We start from the raw sequence: 20,473 nt of genomic DNA, 5'->3' as shown, positions 1-20,473 counted from the left end.
CTTCGGTCCTTCTGCCTGTTCTGCTCCCCGCTCTGGCTCTGGTGAATTCTCTCACCCTCCTGTGCTTCTGACTGTACCCAGTGGTTGTACAAATAAATAAATAAACAAATAAATATATAAATAAATAAAAAAATATTAAAAAAAATAAAATGTCATACAATTAAAAAAAATTTTAGGTGGTTGGGCCTCCCTGGTGGTGCAGGCAGTTGAATGCAGCGCTGTGAAGCTGTCCGCAGCCTCTGCAGCGCGGGTTCAATTCCGGCCGGCCGGCAAGAATCCCATGTGGTGAAGCAGACCTCTCCTGTCTCACCTTCTACTCCCCACTCTGTCTCTGGTGAATCCTCTCACCCTCCCGCACAGCTGGCCTGTACCCAGTTCTTGTATAAAAATAAATAAATCTTAAAAAAAAAAATTTAAGTGGTTGATTTGAAAGAAAATTTAAACATATAAGAAGAAAATGAAAAATGTAAAAATATAGAAATCATTAAATGGAATGGCTTTTTTTTAAAGATTTATTTATTTATGCATACAAGAACTGGGGTACAGGCCAGAGGTGTGAGGGGTGAAAGGATTCACCAGAGACAGAGTGGGGAATAGAACAGGAGGATTGACTGAAATACACTGCTGAGGGGAGCAGCGGGCCGAGACAGGGGAGGTCTGCTGCGCCATGTGAGTAGCTCCCTGGACAGGGATCAAACTCGTGCTGCATTGCCTGCAGACAGCCTCATAGGCTGCGTTTTAACCCCTTGCACCACCAAGGAAGCCCAGAATGGCTTATTTCATGACCCAACTTAGAGTAGTTTTGGGACTTTGAATGATTTATTCATGGTTGTTGAAAGGTTTTTAAAAAAAAATTTTCTTTTTTTTTTTTTTAATTTGGGGCCTCCCTGGTGGCCTAGGGGTTAAGTCTCAGTGCTACCACCTGGCCTTTCTCAACAGCCTGAGTTCAATCCCCAACAGGGAACTAACACATGCGGTGCAGCTGACCTCTCCTGTTTCATCCACTGCTCCCCTTAGCAGTGTATTTCAGTGGATCTGCCTATTCTGCTCCCCATTCTGTCTCTGGTGAATCCTCTCAAGCCCCCCATCTCTGGCCTACACCCCAGTTCTTCTACACACACACACAAAAATTAAGATTTGTGCAAATATTCAGCCAAGTCATTGTTTAACAAGAAAGGTAAGGCCCAGTCCCTCTTGTACTTCATGGAAGGCAAGGGAGAAGTAATTTAGGATGCTGAAATCTTCAGCTAAAATTTTGTTCTCACTGGTTGATTCATCTATAGGTTTTATCTGTTTCTGTTGTTGGTTTGATTTCTTACATGGTCATTTTTATAGTACTTGTGAAATGTGGAAGATAATTAAAGGTGGATGGTGCTTTCTCTAAGCCAGTATAATTACTTTTCTTTTTGAAAATATTAAAATGAGTTTTTGAAATATGCCCTTTTGGGAAAAGAGTAATTTAGGAATAAAAGGAATTTCATGTTTTAGCTAGCCAAAAAAGAACTGCTCTTTTCCATCTGCTGGGATAAAACTGTGTGACTGACCTGTTTCTGAAGTAACATCTGAGCTCTCAGAAAATGTTACTCTTTTTCCTGAAACCTTTAAAAAAGATTTTGGAAATTTTGTCTTTTTATAAAATACATTCTAAAGTGAAAATTTAAGCCATCATTTTAGTGATTTGCTTAAAATTTAAGATTAATGATTTAAATAAATGTTTCTCAGTTGTTCTTGTCTCTTAAGAACAGTTGATGAAACAAAAAACTATGAACCAGAGACACTTTTTGGGGAGTGGGGGGCGGGAGGGGAGGGATTGGGCTCAGAATGGGGGGATTGCAATTGTATGGGGAATATAAAAATAAAATTTATTATTAAAAAAAAAGAACAGTTGATGAAAATGTTAGCTATTATCAAACCTTTGATATATTTTCACAGCTGCAAGCCTATTTTAAGAAATTTATTTTAAAAGATTACTTCAGGGCCTCCCTGGTGGCACAAAGGGTTAAGCACCACACTATGAAGCAATTCGCAGCCTCTGCAGCACAAGTTCGATCCCCCGCTGGCCAGGGAGCAACCCACATGGTGCAGCAGACCTCTCCTGTCTTGCCCGCTGCTTCCCCTCAGCAGTGTGTTTCAGTCAGTCTGCCTGTTCTGTGCCCCACTCTGTCTCTGGTGAACCCTGTCACCCCCCTGCATCTCTGGCATGTACCCCACCTCTTGTATGCATAAATATATAAATCTTTAAAAAATAAATTAAAAAAATAAAAGATTACTTCAGACAGACTAATAAATCAAGATTTTTATTCTGGAATCTCTCATTGTTGGATTTGTTTCTCTTATTAGTAGGGAGTATAATTGCAGCCCCATTTCTGCTTTAGGATTTTTCTCTATGGGTAGGTGTATATAGATAGATCATATTCATTTTGACAATGGCACAAAACTTTATTATCTAGGGCCTCCCCTGTGGCGCAGCGGTTGAGCGCTGAGTTGCAAAGCTGCCCGCAGCCTCTGCAGCACTAGTTCAATCCCCGGCTGCTCCCCGGCCACCGGAGGAGGGTCCCACATGACGCGCAGACCTCTCCTGCCGCCCGCTGCTCCCCTCAGCAATGTACTTCGGTCCTTCTGCTACAGGGACCACCCTGTTACAAATATACTTCCGATTCTTTTGAGTGTATGTGTAAAAATAGAAGAGTCTAATGGTTACTCTATGTTCAACTTTTTGAGCCATTGCCAAACTTTATTTTTTTAAAGATTTATTTATTTACGCATGCAAGAGCTTGGGTACAGGCAAGAGGTGTAGGGGAGAGAGTATTCACCAGAGACAGAGTGGGGAACAAAACAGGCAGATTGACCAAAACACTGCTGAGGGGAGCAGTGGGCGAGACAGAAGAGGTCTGCTGTGCCATGCGGGTCACCTCCCTGGCCCGGGAATGCAGATAGCTTCATAGTGCTGAGACTTAACCCCTTGAGCCACCAGGCAGGTCCCCTATTTATAATTTATTATTGAGCTGTAACCATTTTTTGCATTCTCTGGATTTAAGTCCTTTATTAAATATACGAATTATAAATATTTTCTCATGTTTTACTGTCTTTTCACTTTCTTATTGGGGATCTTTGAAGAAAAGTTTTTATTTTTGTTTCTGATAGAGGCCAGTGATTTTTTTTTTTCCTTTTGTCTTAACTTTTACTTCCTGCTTGGATAGAATATCAACATTAGTTAGAGCTGGGAGGTTAGGGATTTAAAAGATCAGTCCTGGATATATGGGTAGCCCGGAACGTACTAGCAACCTCTTAGATTCCCAGGAAAACACAGGACTTTTTCAAAGACCCCTATAAACATTGTTATGATCAGCCTAGCCTCGGGTATGACTACCTCAGGTAGCTGTAGCGTTAAAACAATTGCTACAGGCTATTTTCAACAAAGGTTGAGGGAGGGTAGAACTTGCACAGAGCAAGCTCTAAGTCAGGCCAGGTCAAATAAAGACAAGCCCTGAGATTAGAGCTTTGCAGGGAGGGGCTGTTCAGGTCAAATTGTGACAATTCTTTAGGGATAGGGCTTTTCGGAAGCTTCAAAATCATTAAGGTTTCTTCAAATGGCTGCCAGACTCCAGGTTTTTAGTTACCATAGTTGTGAGTCTGGTGGTTTTCAAGACCACTGTGGAGGAGAGGGATGACAGTAGAGCAAATTAAAAATGAAGAAGTTACTGTTCATAGATTCAGCAATTTTTCTTAAATAAATGCTCCTTAAATGTTTGCAAGTCTTTCATTAATATTCAGAGCTCTGAAAATTTTAATTTTGACAGTTTTTGCCAGCGATTGTGCTTTTGTGGAGATTTGTGGAGGTGTTTACTATTTCATAAGTGCTTCTCTATGGTATAGTTCTGACATTTCATAAGTACACATTATGTTATCCTAAATGCTTTAAGTTGATTATCTCATTTAATCTTCACAACAACATATAAATTAGGCGCTATTATTATCCATTTTTACAAATAAAAAAATGATTTAGATTAGCAGGAACTTGCCTCAAGTTCTACAACTAAATGGTAGAATTTAACCCGTTATTTATTGCAGCATTTATACTCTAAAATAGCCAACTGTATTTTTCTATAACCCTTATTCAAAAAGTGAAGAGGAAAAAAAGTTTAGTTATTAGCAATATTTAGGGTAATATAAATAAGACTTAGCTCAGAGGCCAAAAAAAGAGAAAACTTTGAGAGAAAATGAATTCAGATATAACTAGATATAAAATTTTACTGAGCAATTTTATGGTTTTATCAAATTTAACATATATTGATGTGAACAAAATCCTGTTTTGAATTTTTTTCTGCTCTTCTTCAGTGTAGTCTGTTTTAACCCACTGTATTCTTAGCTTGCAGAGCACAGAGAAGTGCGGCATACCTACAGTCTGGAGTCTCTTTGCCATTGCCCCTTTTATGAAGAAGCCATGCACTTAGTGGAAGAAGGAAAAATTTACTCGAGAGTGCTTAGGTATCATTTCGGTTTTGCTTGAGTTTCTGAAAAATATTAATATGCTGTTGCTATGTTTGTATAGTATTAATTAAAAATGTGGGACTAGGGGAAATGTTTTTAAGATTCAACAAAATGTTTATGTTTTGTCGATATTGAAAAGACATGTATTTTATATTACGGCCCTGAAGTTAAGCCTCTTTGAGTCCAAATTTGTAGTGGGCTTGATCTTGAATGCAGTTTAACAATTGTCTCCCCTGTTTATTACTTAGAACTGAAATGTTGGAGTGCCTAGGAGACAGTGATTTTCTTGCCAAACTTCACTGTATTCGACAGGCTTTTCAGGTATTTTTTTAAAAAGATTTATTTATTTATGCATAGAAGAACTGGGGTACAGGCCAGAGGGGTGGAGGGTGAGAGGATTCACCAGAGTCAGAGTGGGAAACAGAACAGGTAGACTGACTGAAATACACTGCTGAGGGGAGCAGCGGGCAAGTCAGGAGAAGTCCCCTGTGCCATGTGGGTAGCTCCCTGGCCGGAGATAGAACTCGTGCTGCAGTGGCTGCAGATAGTTTCATAGGTTGCGTCTTAACCCCTTGTGCCTCCAGGGAGGCCCTCAGGTTTTTTTTTTTTTTTTTTTTTTAATATTAAATGACTTCCTCCAGCCAGTCACTCCACCTTCATGCTACAGAGTACAACTGCATATAAACAGAACAGCTTTTTACCCCTTATTATCTTTATTCCTAATAGCAAACACAAGGTCTGTTAAGTTCCTGCCTACTGTGTCCCTGCATTTGTCATTGTCCTATCCCATGGCTTCCCATGTCGAGCATACTTTATTAAAACAGTAAATTTGATGCTGCAGATGTATAGAAATGTCTGCTTAAAATGAAAACACCCTGTCTCATTATCAATTATTATGTGTTCTAAATTTTTTTCTTTGAATCAATTGTAAAATCCCAAAATGAAATATATTCATTTAACAACAAAATTGTCTTTATTTTCCTGTTTTGGACTATATGACATTTATCTTGGACTTTTAATATTAAACTGAATAGAATTTAAATTTAGATTTATCTCATTCTTTTTTGATTATAGATTTTAAAAACTCTTTTGATCTTTTGATTTTAATAAATTAAATTTTCTCTGCTTTACCTGCTGAAAGACAACCAAATAGAATGCATCGATTATATTCATAGATGTGCTCTAAAGTGAAAAGTTCATTCACATTAATTACAGGTCTTGTTTTTCTCTGTTTGGATGTTTTGCAGGTAATTCTTTCAGAAACAGCCAACAGAATATTCCTTGCTGAGAGTGGAAGGAAAATTCTATCAGCATTAATTGTGAAAGCAAGAAAGGTATATTTGTTTGTTGGCAATTTTTTTATTGTTGTGTTTTTAGTTGTACTGAAGCATAAAATACATTAAATTTTAAGTAGAAGAAAAGACAGTTGTGAAAATTCAGATAATAAAAATAAATAACCCAAAGAGCATTCATTTCTACTTGGGTTTACTTATTTTCTGTTTATAAAGTCCACACTATTTGCACCAAGTTGTTTCTCATAAATTATTTATTTGCCATAAAGTCTGGGATCATCATGGTGAGATTCATCATTAGATCTGCTACTACAGCCAACACTGTTATTTTCTCTATTACCTCTTCTCTTACCTCCTTCAATTCTGTTCAGTGAAAAGTTTCCGGTTTTCCTTTATAGATTATCTTCTTTTTTCCCCTAGCGACCTTCTGTATTCTTTCTTTATGTTGAAATCTTGGAAGTTTCACTTCTATGTATTATAAAGTTCTTTGTATATTTAGCTAATGAGGTGTTCTTTTAGCTTCATAGACTTTTTTTTTTAACACATAGAAGAACTGGGGTGTAAGCCAGAAGTGCGGGGGTGGGTGAGAGGATTCACCAGAGACAGAGTGGGGAGCAGAACAGGCAGATTTACTGAAATACACTGCTAAGGGTAACAGCAGGCAAGACTGGAGAGGTCTGCTACGCCTTATGTGGGTTAACTTCCTGGCTGGGGATCGAACTCAGGTCATAGCAGTGATAGTGCTGAGATTTAACCCCTAGGCCATCAGGGAGGCCCTAGCTTCATAGACTTGTATACTTAGCTTCCTTCCTGGGTTTGGGAAGCTTTCCTCTATAATTTCTTTGAGTAATGTCTCTGTCCCTTTTGTTTCCCTTTCCCTTCTGGAATACCCATATACCTTGTGCTGCCTTGTGTGAAGTCGGATAAATCTTTGTTTCTTCATTACTTTTTCTTGTATTTCTTTTCCTTCCCCCTGGATCCTTTGCATATCATCATCTTCAAGGTCACTGATTGGATCTTCCTTTGGTCTGTTCTGCTTTCATAGCTTTCTCAAGAATGTTTTTGTCTCCTCTATTGATCTTTTTACATCTTGCATCTTTTCTATATCCCCATCTAAAGCTTTCATCTCTATTTTCTGTTCATTCATTATATTTCTCAGGTCATTCTTTTTTCTCAATTTTCTTCCAGTTCTTTGAATTTTTTTTTTATCATGGCAATTTTGAACTCTGTATTTGATAGAAAGATAAAATCTGCCATGTCTTTGTGGTTGAATTCTGGAAGGGTTTCCTCTCCTTGTGATGCCAAGGCATCTCTCCCTTGAGGTGCCAAGGTGCCATTTGTTCCATCTGCACATTTTGTTGCTTTCAATTTTTTTTATTTTTTTAAGTAACTATAACAGTAACATAAAGATTTGCAGTTTGTAATCAAATTTTCATATTAAGAAGTGACCTAAATAGGCATACATATTTGAGTAGTAAGCAGTTTGCACATGACATTTTACTAATAGTCTTACTCTTCGCTTCTGCAAAATGTTGGCAGAACAAAGTATTAAACTAAATGAATATGATATATTTTGAAAATAAATTTTAATTCTGTTACCTAAAAGATTAACAAGCTAACAAACTTACTAAAGAGTAATTCATTTACTTTGTAAACTTTAACCTTATTATAAAGTTGAGTTTCAGTTAAAGTGTGTTTTCTTCTACAGAATCCAAAGAAGTTTGAAGATGTTTTTGATGAGATGATCTATTTTTTGGAGCAGACAGATCACTGGGATAGTACTGAAATGGAACTTGCTGCTAGAGGAGTAAGTTAAAAATTTTTATCGTATTTATTCCCTTTAGTTATTTACACATAATGTTTACATATTATGAGGCCCAGTTTCCTTGTCATTGTTAAGTAGCAGGCAAACCAATTGTGTATGGTGGTTATGACAAAGTCAGTACCAGTCTACATACATTGGGGCAACAGTTGAAAATAATTATTTTTTAAAAAACCTTTTCTTCTTTCCTTTTTTTCTTCCTTCGTTCTGTCTTCCCTTTCTTCCTTCCTTCCAGAAGTCAATTATCAGCCACTTACAGGGTGGTAATGGGGTTCTATGCAAGCACAAATTCAGATGGGACAGTGGGGATAGGGGATTGACTGCATACGAGATCAAACAAATAATTAAATATACGGAGGATAACTATACTGATGATAAATATACTGAGGAATTAAATATACTGATAATCCTGTATTGCCTTACTCCCTGCCTACTCCTCTCTTCCCCACCTCCCCACATACACTCCTTCCCCTCTAAATTCACTGTCACATTGCTGCCAAAACTGTCCTCAGAAAATACAAATCTGATCATCTTTCTCATTCCCATCCCACCCCTTAGATACTGTGAGGATAAAATGGATCATGAACTCTGCAGAAACTGGCCTTCCTTTTGTATGTAGTTACTCACCTTTGCTTTCTACTACAGAGAGCTACAGCACCCTTTCAGTGATTTTCCTTGACTCAGCTCCACTGTGTTCCTTCTTATCGTAAAGTCTTTGAAAAGATTTGCTATACCTGGGATATCTCACTCCCTGAAAAAAGCTTCTTGCATCCAGTCTAAATTAGCATCTCCATCATATACTCTCATAATACCGTATATTTTTTTCTTTGCAATGCTCCTCTCAGCTTAGTTATATATTTATGAAATTATTTTTTGTTGTCTGTTTTCCTGACTGAATTCTAAGCGTATAGTTTACTTACTGTAGAAGTCTGGGCACCTGCTAGCATAGAGAGTACAGTACAGTATGCATGAATGAATGAGAGAGCAGGAGGTTCATCATGTAGTAGGGAAGACAGACAGATATACCAGTAACTAAATGATCAGTAAGTAAGATGAACATTGTGGTCACCATAATAAAAGCATGAACAGAGGACTTCTAGAATAGAGTGGAGAGAGAGATTGATTTTACCTGATAGGATCTAGGAAGACGCAACTCTAATGTGAATTATAATTACTGGTGGTGAATTTTCTTATGTTTCTCTCCTCTTCCTCTTCTTTTGTCAGAAATAGAATATAATGCAACTAATAAGATCCTGGTATTACAAAGTATGAAACCCTGTTTTCAAACTTTATCTCAACTCTCTATAATAATAATTTCTGTTTTAATTCTTGTAACTTAATGCAGGTGAAAAATCTAAATTTTTATGATGTTGTTCTGGATTTTATATTAATGGATTCCTTTGAAGATTTAGAAAACCCACCTACATCCATACAGAATGTAGTAAATAACCGCTGGCTAAACTCCTCTTTCAAAGAAACTGTAAGTGGTGGTTTACTTCTCAACCATTTAAATTTGATGAAAAATAGTCAGAACTGGAAAGGCTAGTAAGATTTACATATATATCTGCTTGTATAATGACTAATATGGATACTAAGCTTATCCTTTGATAATCAGATCAGATATGTATGATATATAACATCTTTAGTTGAAATTCACCTTTTGACTCTTTTATCAACCCCTATCTTGACTAGTAGGACTGAGTAGTTTCTTCAGATTTCAAAATAAACAAGCCAAAAAATTATGTTTCTTACTAGCTCAGGTCTAATAAAATTTGTATGTAACTGAATTAATTCTACAACTAAACTGAAATACTGCAGTTGAACTAAAAAAATGACATATGAAACCTGAGGGGATTATGTTCAATGAAATAAGTCCAAAGAAGAAAGACAAATACCAGATGATTTGAGTCATAATGGAACACAGAGAAACAAAGCAAAGAAAGTGACAAACTAAACTGAAACTAACCTGAGATATAAGACTGCAGAACTGAGACTGCCAGGTGGGGTGGGAGACACTTGGAACAAATAGGTGAGGGGTTCTAATGGTCTGTGGTAAAATACTGTGGGTGCTTTTGTGGTGGGTGTGGTGTGGTGACATCCATCTGAGGAGGTATGAACCTGTTCCCCTAAATCATATGCACCATTGTAAGCCAACATTACCTCAATTAAAGTAAAAAAAAAAAAAAAAAAAAACAATAAAGAAATATTTTAAGAGGAAAATTTGGAGATTTCTTTTCCTAAATACTATCAAAAATTAAAGGAGAAAAAAAAGTGTGAAAATAAAGCAGTTTTAAACTATATACTTCAAATGTCTCAATTTCTATTGTTTTTCATACTTAAATCTCTAGTTGACATTGGTTTTTTTTTTTTTTTTTGTTGTTGTTGTTGTTGTTGCCCCTTAAGTGTCTACCTGGAAGTAGGTGGTAGATATTTATGATGAAGTTTGGATGCCTTTTAAAATATGTTCTAATTGGCTATTTCACAATTATTTTAGAAATTGCTGGTATTAAATTTTAAAGCACTTATAGGAAATCTGTTTTTCTCTCAAAGTTTGTTTTAGCCATGAAAGGCCTATGTTTCCATTTCTGCAATTGACTTGGTGAGATGACCTTGATCAAAGTTGGGTATGGGCGCGCAGACCTCTCCTGCCGCCCGCTGCTCCCCTCAGCAGTGTACTTTGGTCCTTCTGCCTGCTCTGCTCCCCGCTCTGGCTCTGGTGAATTCTCTCACCCTCCCGTGCTTCTGACTGTACCCAGTGCATGTATAAACAAAAACAAACAAATAAATAAATAAATAAATAAATGAATAAAATACGTGCCTCTTTAAAAAAAAAAAAAAAAAAAAAAAAAGTTGGGTATGGACAGAGTAGAACCAGATATTTTCAGGCTCCACTTAGGTATTTTTGTTCCTATCATAGTTCTTAGTTCTATGTTTGAATAGTTCTTAGTTCTCTATTAGTTCTCTATTTGAATAAAACTGTTAGCTCTACCTACAACTATCAATATTTCCAACAGAACTATTCTTTTAAAAAAAATTTCCTTATTTTGTTTTCAGTGTTCAGCATGAAATAATTATTATACATCTGTGTACACATTTTCATTCTTTTCCTATGAGAACAGAATTTTGAGAACTCAGAATTGAAGTGTAATTACTGAGTAATTATCCTTGGTACCAGAGTCAACCTTTTCTTTCATTGACTTTGTATTTAATTTTAAAATTTATAAAATCAAAATGCCTTTTCATTAGTATTTACAAACAATGGAAAGAACCTGGAGTATTTCTTATTAAAAATTCATGTTTTGAACATTTTAGCCCCAAAATCTTTGAATCTCTAATAAAAATCACTTCAAATAGAAAAAAATTTATATTGTTAATAATGTAAATCTGGCCTTTTATACATTTATTTAGGCTGTGGCTTCAAGTTGTTGGTCAGTGCTGAAACAGAAAAGGCAACAGATGAAGGTAAGAGTCATTATGCCTTGGACATCTCTGTTAAATAATTTGAGGAACAAATTATCAAAGGAACATCTGAGCTGCTTCTCTAATGGGGATGGGAGCTGATAGAGACCATTCCTTAAGCTAGATGAGTAACTTATTGGTTCTAGATTGACTTCTCCTTTTTAAAATTCCTTCTCCCTTTTCCTTAACTGTATAGTTCACTTTGACATAGTTCAATATTGTAAGTATTGAGGCATGCATGGAATTTCTACTAAGGGTTGAAAACAGTTCTGATAGAGCTTTTGTTTTTAATGATATTAAGATTTAAAACAACTGTTTAGTATAGTGGATCCCACCTTATGTAATCAATTGAGAAATGATTTGATTTGAATAACTAATTTATTCAACTGAGAGCATCTGCCCAAAAAGTCTCAAAATTCATATCCTGTTTCCAAGCTCCACATCCTCCAGCACATCTCACCCTCTACACGTGTTATCACCACACACTCCTCTGGCAAAGGCATGAACTCTAGTCAGATTGCCTGGTTAAAATACCATGTGCTAGCTAGCACCTCGGCAAGTTGCCTAACCTCTCTATGCCTTAGTTTCCTCATCTCTTAAAAAAAGAGCATAGTATTTATCTCATGAGCTTTTTGGGTATTAAATGTAAAGTACATGGAACTGTACATGGCACAGTCTATTATGCAAGTGTTGGTTATTGCTATTATTTTCTCATTAACTTATTGTATTTTATATTATCTGTATTTCAAAATCTGATCCTTACAACTTTGAGATAGATTGGCAAGTGCACTGTTTCCAAAGCATAGTGTTAGAGTATCTTCAGAAGGTGTTAAACATAATTCCAGAGACCATATACTTTAATAATTTTTGTTTAAAATGATGCCAGAGACTCTGTGTTTTAAACAGGCTCCCCAAATGATTATAGCTAATTTTTGAGATTAAGGAACAGATTTACAGACTAGGGTTTGATTGTCACACTAACTAGCGTGATCATGGGCAAGTTACAAACTATCAACTGACCCTTCAGTTTTCCTATTTGCAAAATGAAGTTAATGCCTACTTCATACTGCTGTAAGGATTAGGTGAGATAATTATCGCTAAGCTTAATTTAAGCATAAAATTTAAAAAATAAATATAGAAAGTTTAATGAGTGGCAGTTTCTATCTGTATTTCTTATTTTTAGCATAAATTTTGTGTCCTAGACTAGTCTTCTTTCTGTATCCATAGATAACTGTATATCTCACTTTGGGGGGACTATTTTCTACACCTGGAATAATATATTCTATCTTCTGTACTTGAATCTTTCCTACTATGGAGTTCAGTTCACATTACTCCTTGGTGAAGCTTGTCTTTTCTACTAACTTCTTACCTGTCTGAACTCCTAATACACTTAGAATCTGCATGGGATTAGAATTTTAATATATGCACAGCCTCTTATACTAGAGTAACAACTTTTTCTGAGAACTTTTTGGCATTCACTAACAAGCTATGTGTGATTTAAGACAGGTTATTAATGCCTCTGAAGTATCAATTTTTACTTGTTAAGATGATGTTAACACAAGCTACTATTTCAGGAGTATTTTATTAGTGTTAGGTTCTATTTATCTGGAATATAATGGGTATTCATTAAATGGTAACTGTTCCTAGACTTTTTTTTTTTTATTGAAGTTTAGAAGATTATCGGAGTCTGTAAAATAGAAAATAGATCCTCCAAGAGTCAGGATCTTAAGACATAGTTATCCCTAGTCAATGCTATGTGGCAAATTCCACAAGATGTTATTTAACAAGGGAAATTCAGAAAGTTATTAATAAATTTAGAGAAATTCCTACATCATAACTGCATGTGTCATTGCTGTTTAAGTAGAGGCAGTTACAAAATTAAATTACTTTAGCAATATCTAGTTTCTTAACTTAGAAGTTGGTAGCATACTTTTGTACTTAATAATTTAAAGATGATTTTATTCTTTTTCAGATGATCTTATTAAGTGCTTGAGTAAAGCTTTTTAATAACTGAAACTATGGTACTCTCATTAATCCTAAAAATCATACTGCTAAGGAACATCATAACATTTTTGTTATTGCTTGGTTATAGCACTTGATATGATTTTTTTTATGAAATAATTTTATGAGGTTAAAATGTCTTTAAGAAATAACATTTCTCAGAATGTTAGAAACTGTCGGCTAGGCTATGAAATCTATATTCTATGAAAACATTCTATGACTCTAAAAATTATTTGTAAGTTATTAACTTTCTTTAGGCTGTACATCATTGACTTTTTGATCTGCCCTTAAGAAAGAGCTGGTCATCGGATGGGTAACAATTGCAGTTGCTCTAATGGAAAAAGAAAATGCAAGCAGATAAAAAGAACTTGTTCTCTTTTACTTTCCAACAGATCCCAGATGGATTTTTTGCCCACTTTTATGCCATCTGTGAGCACATCAGCCCCGTCCTAGCCTGGGGCTTTCTGGGTCCTAGAAATTCTCTGTATGATTTATGTTGCTTCTTTAAGGTATGTGCAGTCATTGAATCATTCCTTTTTTTCTTTTTTTTTAAACAACCATGCTATTGGATGGTTGTTTAAAGATTTATTTATTTATGCATACAAGAACCAGGGTACAGGCCAGAGGTGTTGGGGGTGAGAGGATTCACCAGAGACAGAGTGGGGAACGAAACAGGCAGATTGACTGAAATACACTGCTGAGGGGAGCAGCAGGCGAGTCAGGAGGTCTGCTGCGCATGTGGGTCACCTCCCTGGCCAGGGATCGAACTCATGCTGCAGTGGCTTCAGATAGCAAAATAGGCTGCATCGCAACCCCTTGCACCACCAGGGAGGCCCCGCAATCCTTTTTTCTAAATTGAAAAGTGGATGAAGTTTTATTTTGTTTTGTTTTTGTGTGAGAAAGAATGTAATTTATAGGTGAAGTTATGAAAGTCACCTGAATTTAATGTTTAAATGCCAGTAGGGCAGGATTATATAGATTTGATGCTTTGTCTTAGAAAAGATTCAACAAGCACATTCATCTTATTAATTCCTTCTATAATAGATACTTGTTCTTTTACGGTGTTCTGTTATTACCATCAAATATCTGTAGGTGATTTGTACTTCACACCTGGGCACTTTTGAAATTTAAAACAAATAGTATCTGTGTTTATTGCACATGTGGAAATTTGGAAATAAATTCTGGTCCCAGATACTATGAATGATAAAATCCTAGTTCTGAGAAATGACTTTGAAGTTGAAACTTGTTTCCCAACGTCAGCAGTTTGTTTGCCAAAATACAAATCACAGCTCATTGCAGAAATTTCTGCCTGGCACGCTGCCAAGGAAAGTCCTACTAATAGTCTTGAGTTTGGACTAAGTTTCAACAAGAAAAAAGTAAATATAACCAAGTATGAATTTGAAAATATTTGATGCTTGGGATGTTTCTCTATATCCTTCATTAAAAAAAAAAAAAACTTCTGTTTATGTGCTATTAATACAGCATTTATCTAAATGCTTTAGGAAATATTTATTTTACTGTCATTTAGAACTCATTAATTTTTGAGTAGTTTACTTACCTCCCAAATGTAAGGTATGTGTTTATTGGGAAAATTTGGATGAGGAGTTAAGTCTATCATTAATGAGGTGTCTGATTCTGCTTGTCCTTTCTTCATCTATAAAATCGTGGTTCAGAAGACATGACAGGTTGAGTGCTAATGACCTTTCCAGATGTAAACCCTAATGAATCTAAGAATTGTCCCTTCTTAGTGCATCTTAATATTTGATTCCTATGGTATAGAAATTTAGCATTCCTGGTTCTTTGTTCTTGTTCTTTGGCATTACTTTTTTCCCTGACTTGACATAACAGCTTGAGATTTAATACTTAGTACAACTTGCTTAAAGTGAGTTTCAGCATAAGTATTAACTTACTGAAATGAAATGTCTTTCACGATCTTCCACTGATTTGAGACCTGAAATTATTTTTATTTTTCATATGTCTTAAGTTTTGTTATTTGTAAAAAAAATACATTTAAGATTTATAAATAAAAATTATTGGAGATCATTTACTGTCTCTCTGAAAGTATGCTCAGAGATACCACTGAAAACTTCACTTACTGGGAAAGAGATAATAGGGTTTACAGACATTTTCCATAGATTTTTTTTTTTATTATGATTACATCAGCCCTGAGTAGTAAAAAGGACAAGTGGTATTGTATCTTATTTTACAGAAAAAGAAAATGAGATCCAATAAAAGAGTAATCACTTGTTCAAGGTCCCTTTTTAATGAGATACAAAACTAGCACTGGATCTTGAACTTTCTGACTCCCAATTCACTGCTTATTACAACATTAATAACTAGACAGTATCATTTTGGGCTAATAAAATACCTTTGTATTTTGGTGTGTATTTTCAGAATCAAGTTCTCTTCTTTCTCAAAGACATTTTTGACTTCGAGAAGGTGCGCTATTCGAGTATAGAGGCTTTGACTGAAGATCTCATGCAGTTACTCATTCGTCGCACTGAACTTTTAATGGCCTATCTTGGAGCTGATGCACTGAGGCATACAAGTAGTTGTATAAGTAGTCATGGTCATGTTATGTCCAGTGGCCTAGTGGAAGCCAAAGTACAATAAGTACCGTTAGAATCATATAATTTGAATGTGCTATGAAATATTTTAAGCTAACTTGATTTTGTAACATGTTACAAAATCTATAGAATTGGTGTTAATGGACTCAGGGGGGTGGGAAAAATCTAGTAAAGAATAAGGGACTTTACTATACTTACACAGAAGTTCTTTCATGGATTCCCTGTGTAGTGTTTCCAAAGCGACTTTTTACAATGGTTAGGTAATGATTTAAGTGGTGAAATGTGGGTTTTACAGAAATACTGCTTGATTTGAAGCCAGTGCTTGGGAATTAAATTGAGTCATTGTCTTGAAGCAATGTGAAATGTCCGATATCATTCTCAAAAACTCTGTTATAAAAACAGCTTTGCACCTTGAAAATGTACACTTTAGCAAAGACCTTTGTGGCTCACTCATGCAAGAATATATTACCCATAGTGTCAACAAACTTAACGTTGCCTGAAAATTTATTTTTAATTATAGTTATTCATTTGTTTGATCAAGTTTAGGTGGTAGTGGTGTTTTATATGTAATGCTTACTTTATTGCTTGTGTATTTGAATCAAAGATATTGTAATGGCTCAGTATAGTTAAAAAACATTTAAATGAATTGACACTGAGAAGTTTACAAGTTACAAGTTTACATTAGATTTGCTGCAGTTTCCAAAATATGTTGCTATTGGTCCTATAAGTTACAATAGAGACACTCAAAACATCTTTTTTTTATAGATTAGAACATTTTTCCCTTTACTGAATATCAATTTTAAAAATAAGTTATTAACTATGACAGGCCATTAAATTTTTTTCCTGTGTAATTTTGGGACTGTTGCCCAACATCTGAAGATATTAATCTTAGTAGAATAAAATCATTTCTCCTTTTTCCTTCTGCAAAACTGGCTTTTACTTATTCACACAGATAACTTAGCATACTGGAAATTTTGTCACATTAAGCCCATATTTTTAAAATATTCATACTTTGAATCTTACTGAAATTTTAAAGGTTTTTTCCTCTGAATATAAAGCAAGATATTTTTTAATGGTATGGGAGTATATTTCACGTCCTTGATGGCAATTGTATGAACAAAAGAGTTGTTCATTTGCGTGAGGTTATTCAGAGTATATTGGATATTTTCAGAGTTGTATTAATTTTGTGTCCAAATCATATAACATTTATTTGGAGTGACCGACTCAGTCTATCAATAATAGGTTGGACTTGTTGATTGTGTTCCTAAAGTGGGCTGTATTTGTTCCAGGAGGGAGTTTACCCAGAAGGAGCTGTATTTTTAAAAAATGCATTTTGGGATTAAAGTGCCTAGTTGCTGATTTATGAATAGAAAGTGAAAAATGGGGAGGAAAGAAGCATAATGTTTGAAATTTATGTATGTGCCACATTTATGTAATAGTTACAAAATATGAGATTCAGAATCTATGTGTTGTTTACATGCACTGTGTTCCATAATCTATAGGTTATAGCATTAAACAGTATGAAGTATTACACTAGTAGGTTTTGCATATGTAACTCCTTGATTTTTCTTATATATATTCTTAATTTAACAATTGACTATTCATAGTTCTAATTATTGATGGAGAAGTATCATTAGAAGTATCAGAGCTAAGAAATCCTTTATGTAATGTTTTACTTTTTATTTTATATCTGTGTTTGGGTTTTTTTTAGCATCTTTTTGAGGTACACTGGCTTGAATAATTCACACACATGCACACATATGCACATACACATACACACACATGCCATTACCATGTAGGCAAGACAGTTATTGCTTATATTTTCCTGTTTGGGGGGCTCAATGTTTTAAGCTATAGTTTTATAAACAAAGCTTAAGTAAGCTTAATTACTTTTTTATTTAAGGAAGATATTGTTTGAATCTATTTTTGAAGAATTACACTATTTAATAATGCTGCTACTACATAAGATATCTCTGGGGGATTTCTTCAGGCAAGATGAATGGCTTTTCAGAAGATTTTTTTTCTCTTTTACATTTCACCGTAAGTGAAAAAAAGCTGCTTATATTCTAGAGGTTGGTTTGTCAAAATCAGTGCTTGAGTTTCATAAGTTTCTGGTTATTTCAGTAACTACTACTTAAGCAAGAATCTTTCTTTGTGGCCTTTGACAAAAGAGACAAGAATGATAAAATAGAACTGCAGGGCAATAAACATGGGAAAAAACCTTTCTATTGTAAAGGAAAATCCTTGACCTTTTTAAAAAAAAAATCTCTTAAAAATGTTTCTGACCATAAAAAGTACTTAAGACATGTACCAGTTTTACTTTTTGTTGAATTCAGTTGAATAGCTAATGCAGTGTTTTTAAAAATATATATTAATCTACTCTAGAACTTTATAGAATAAATCCCTAACACTTACCATGATTGCTATTGTCACTTGAATCCTACCATCCACTTCCCTAAGGAAATTTAAGAGGACCTTGAATTAGTCTTGAGAAATTACTTTTTTCCTAGTTTTCTGAGGAAAAAAATATTTCAGGTGGTTTATATTTGGTAATTATTTTTTCTACTTTGGTTTCTCTACCTTTTTGATCAGATAAAAGGCCCATTATTTCTTTTCTACGGCTAACAATTAAATGTCAAATAGGAGATTAATTATTAATTAGAGAGTAATTAAATATCAGAGATTATCTTTTAAGAAAGAAGCCACTTTTTCATACTGCTAATAGTTAGCTTCAAAGAATTTTCTTTCTCATAAAGTTATACTCTTTATTCATATACATTTACTATGATACTATTAATTTGTTGAACTGAATTTACAAAAAATATTTACAAACGTTTTCTTGCCTTAAAATATAGAATCTTCTATTTAAATTATCAAAGGAGTGATTATTTCCATTATAAAAGAATTCTTTATCATTCCTTTAAACCTATGAAATAGGAATGCCAAAGTAACATTGCATATACTTCTCTGTGACCTTTCATAATCAGGAATTTTAAATTATGTTAATAACATAATTTACATTTAATGTAAACACATATTAGGAAATTATTTCGAATATACATTTAAAGTGATTATAAGAATTAAACTAATACAAATCTTTTGGGTTTTTGCTTGGATTAATCAAATTTAGAAATATCTCTGTATGTGAGACTTAAGAATTTGTATAATCTGTGATTAATAGAAATAAGGAAATGTTTTCATTGTTCCTAATGATTATGTTTTTACCTTGCTTAGTTTGAGAACCACCATGTATTAGCTTTACTTGACTGTTATCACTAGACATGTCTTACTTCCTAAACGTAAGAATTGCATTCATTTATGTAAAAGTTAAACACTACCATAGCAGGAAACAAAAATCAGTTTATCCAAAATAAACACTGTAACATGGATGTATTCTAGTATTGCCAAATAAAAAAGTGATGGTATACTTGCTATTGTATTGAATATTTTACACAACGCAGTATGTTTAGGGTCATACTTGCCTCATCAAACATTACTCTATGAAAACTTTCAGTCTCCATAAGACTGTATATATAGACCTAATAAACAAAACTGCAGAAGCACTGAGATCAAGAGTAAAAGTATGTTTTATTTATATACAAAACTAGGAGAAAAGAGTTTTGTGATGAATGAAGTCAAAGTACTTGTGTTAACTAGTAATTTAAGGTATGTTGATTAATAATGCCATGAAACATTAAATTTATCACATTGACATATATCCATCCATCCGCATTCATCTTCCTTGGTAAGGGTTCAGATATATTTAGTCAAGGAGAGGAAGGCTGAGTGGAGTCCACTGTTGACACTGGGTGGCTAGAAGCATTTAACCTGGAAATAAAAACAATATTATTGATTTGGGACTTTTAGCCAAGAGGTTTATTTTAGAATAGAGGTTTAGAAGAGGTCTATTTTTTTTTTTAAAGATTTAATTTTATTTATTTATGCATACAAGAACTGGGGTGTAGGTCAGAGGTGCGGGGGAGGGGTAAGAGGATTCACCAGAGTCAGAGTGGGGAGCAGAACAGTCAGATCTACTGAAATACACTGCTGAGGGAAGCAGCAGGCAAAACAGGAGAGGTCTGTGCCATGTTGGTTAGCTCTTGAGTGGGGATCAAACTCATGCCACAGTGGCTGGCGAGAGCTTGATAGAGCTGTACTTAAAGCCCTGTGCCACCAGGGAGGCCCCTAGAAGAGGTTTATCTTTGAATATATCTGGTATAGGTAAATGTATATGGTTGTATTTTTAATAAACTATTAAACTGAAGTACAGTAATAAGCAAATCATAAATTCTTTGGAGATAGAATGGAAAATTAGATCAGCGTTTCAAATCTCATCCTGTTTTCTTTGTCATAAGCCACGCTCTTCTGTTGTCTCTTTGATCCTGCTTCCTGAACTTAATGTTTTGCACTTCAAACATCTCTGATTTTTTTATTTTTTTATTTTTATTTATTTATTTTTTTAAGATTTATTTTTATTTATTTATACAAGCACTGGGTACAGTCAGAAGCGCGGGAGGGTGAGAGAATTCACCAGAGCCAGAGCAGGGAGCAGAGTAGGCAGAAGGACCGAAGTACACTGCTGAGGGGAGCAGCGGGTGGCAGGAGAGGTCTGCGCGCCATGTGGGACCCTTCTGCGGTGGCCGGGGAGCAGCCGGGGATTGAACCGGCGCTGCAGAGGCTGCGGGCAGCTTCGCAACTCAGCGCTCAACCGCTGCGCCACCGGGGAGGCCCTCTCTAATTTTTAAAAAAGATTTATTTATGCATACAAGAACTGGGGTAAAGGCCAGAGGTTGTGGGAGGGGGGTGAGAGGACTCACCAGAGACAGAGTGGGGAACAGAAC

The 20,473-nt window shown here is 35.0% G+C and overlaps 1 protein-coding gene across 2 annotated transcripts in view; it reads left to right on the top strand.

The window, feature by feature from the left end:
- MIGA1 (mitoguardin 1) overlaps window positions 1–19,200 on the top strand; it is a 76,087-nt gene extending 56,887 nt beyond the window's left edge. For both annotated transcript variants that reach the window (XM_037499953.2, XM_037499952.2), the window contains exons 9-16: window positions 4,370–4,488; window positions 4,740–4,812; window positions 5,739–5,825; window positions 7,492–7,590; window positions 8,951–9,085; window positions 11,014–11,067; window positions 13,458–13,574; window positions 15,460–19,200. In XM_037499953.2, coding sequence (XP_037355850.1) covers window positions 4,370–4,488; window positions 4,740–4,812; window positions 5,739–5,825; window positions 7,492–7,590; window positions 8,951–9,085; window positions 11,014–11,067; window positions 13,458–13,574; window positions 15,460–15,678 — 903 coding nt within the window. In that variant the 3' untranslated portion in view covers window positions 15,679–19,200. The remainder of the gene's footprint in view (window positions 1–4,369; window positions 4,489–4,739; window positions 4,813–5,738; window positions 5,826–7,491; window positions 7,591–8,950; window positions 9,086–11,013; window positions 11,068–13,457; window positions 13,575–15,459) is intronic.
- The last annotated feature ends 1,273 nt before the right edge of the window (window positions 19,201–20,473 follow it).

The sequence above is a fragment of the Talpa occidentalis genome, unplaced genomic scaffold (genome assembly GCF_014898055.3).
Source record: "Talpa occidentalis isolate TD23 unplaced genomic scaffold, MPIMG_talOcc4v2.1 talOcc4.9, whole genome shotgun sequence".
NCBI classification, from domain to species: Eukaryota; Metazoa; Chordata; class Mammalia; order Eulipotyphla; family Talpidae; genus Talpa; species Talpa occidentalis.
This window is presented reverse-complemented; position numbering and strand designations above follow the sequence as displayed.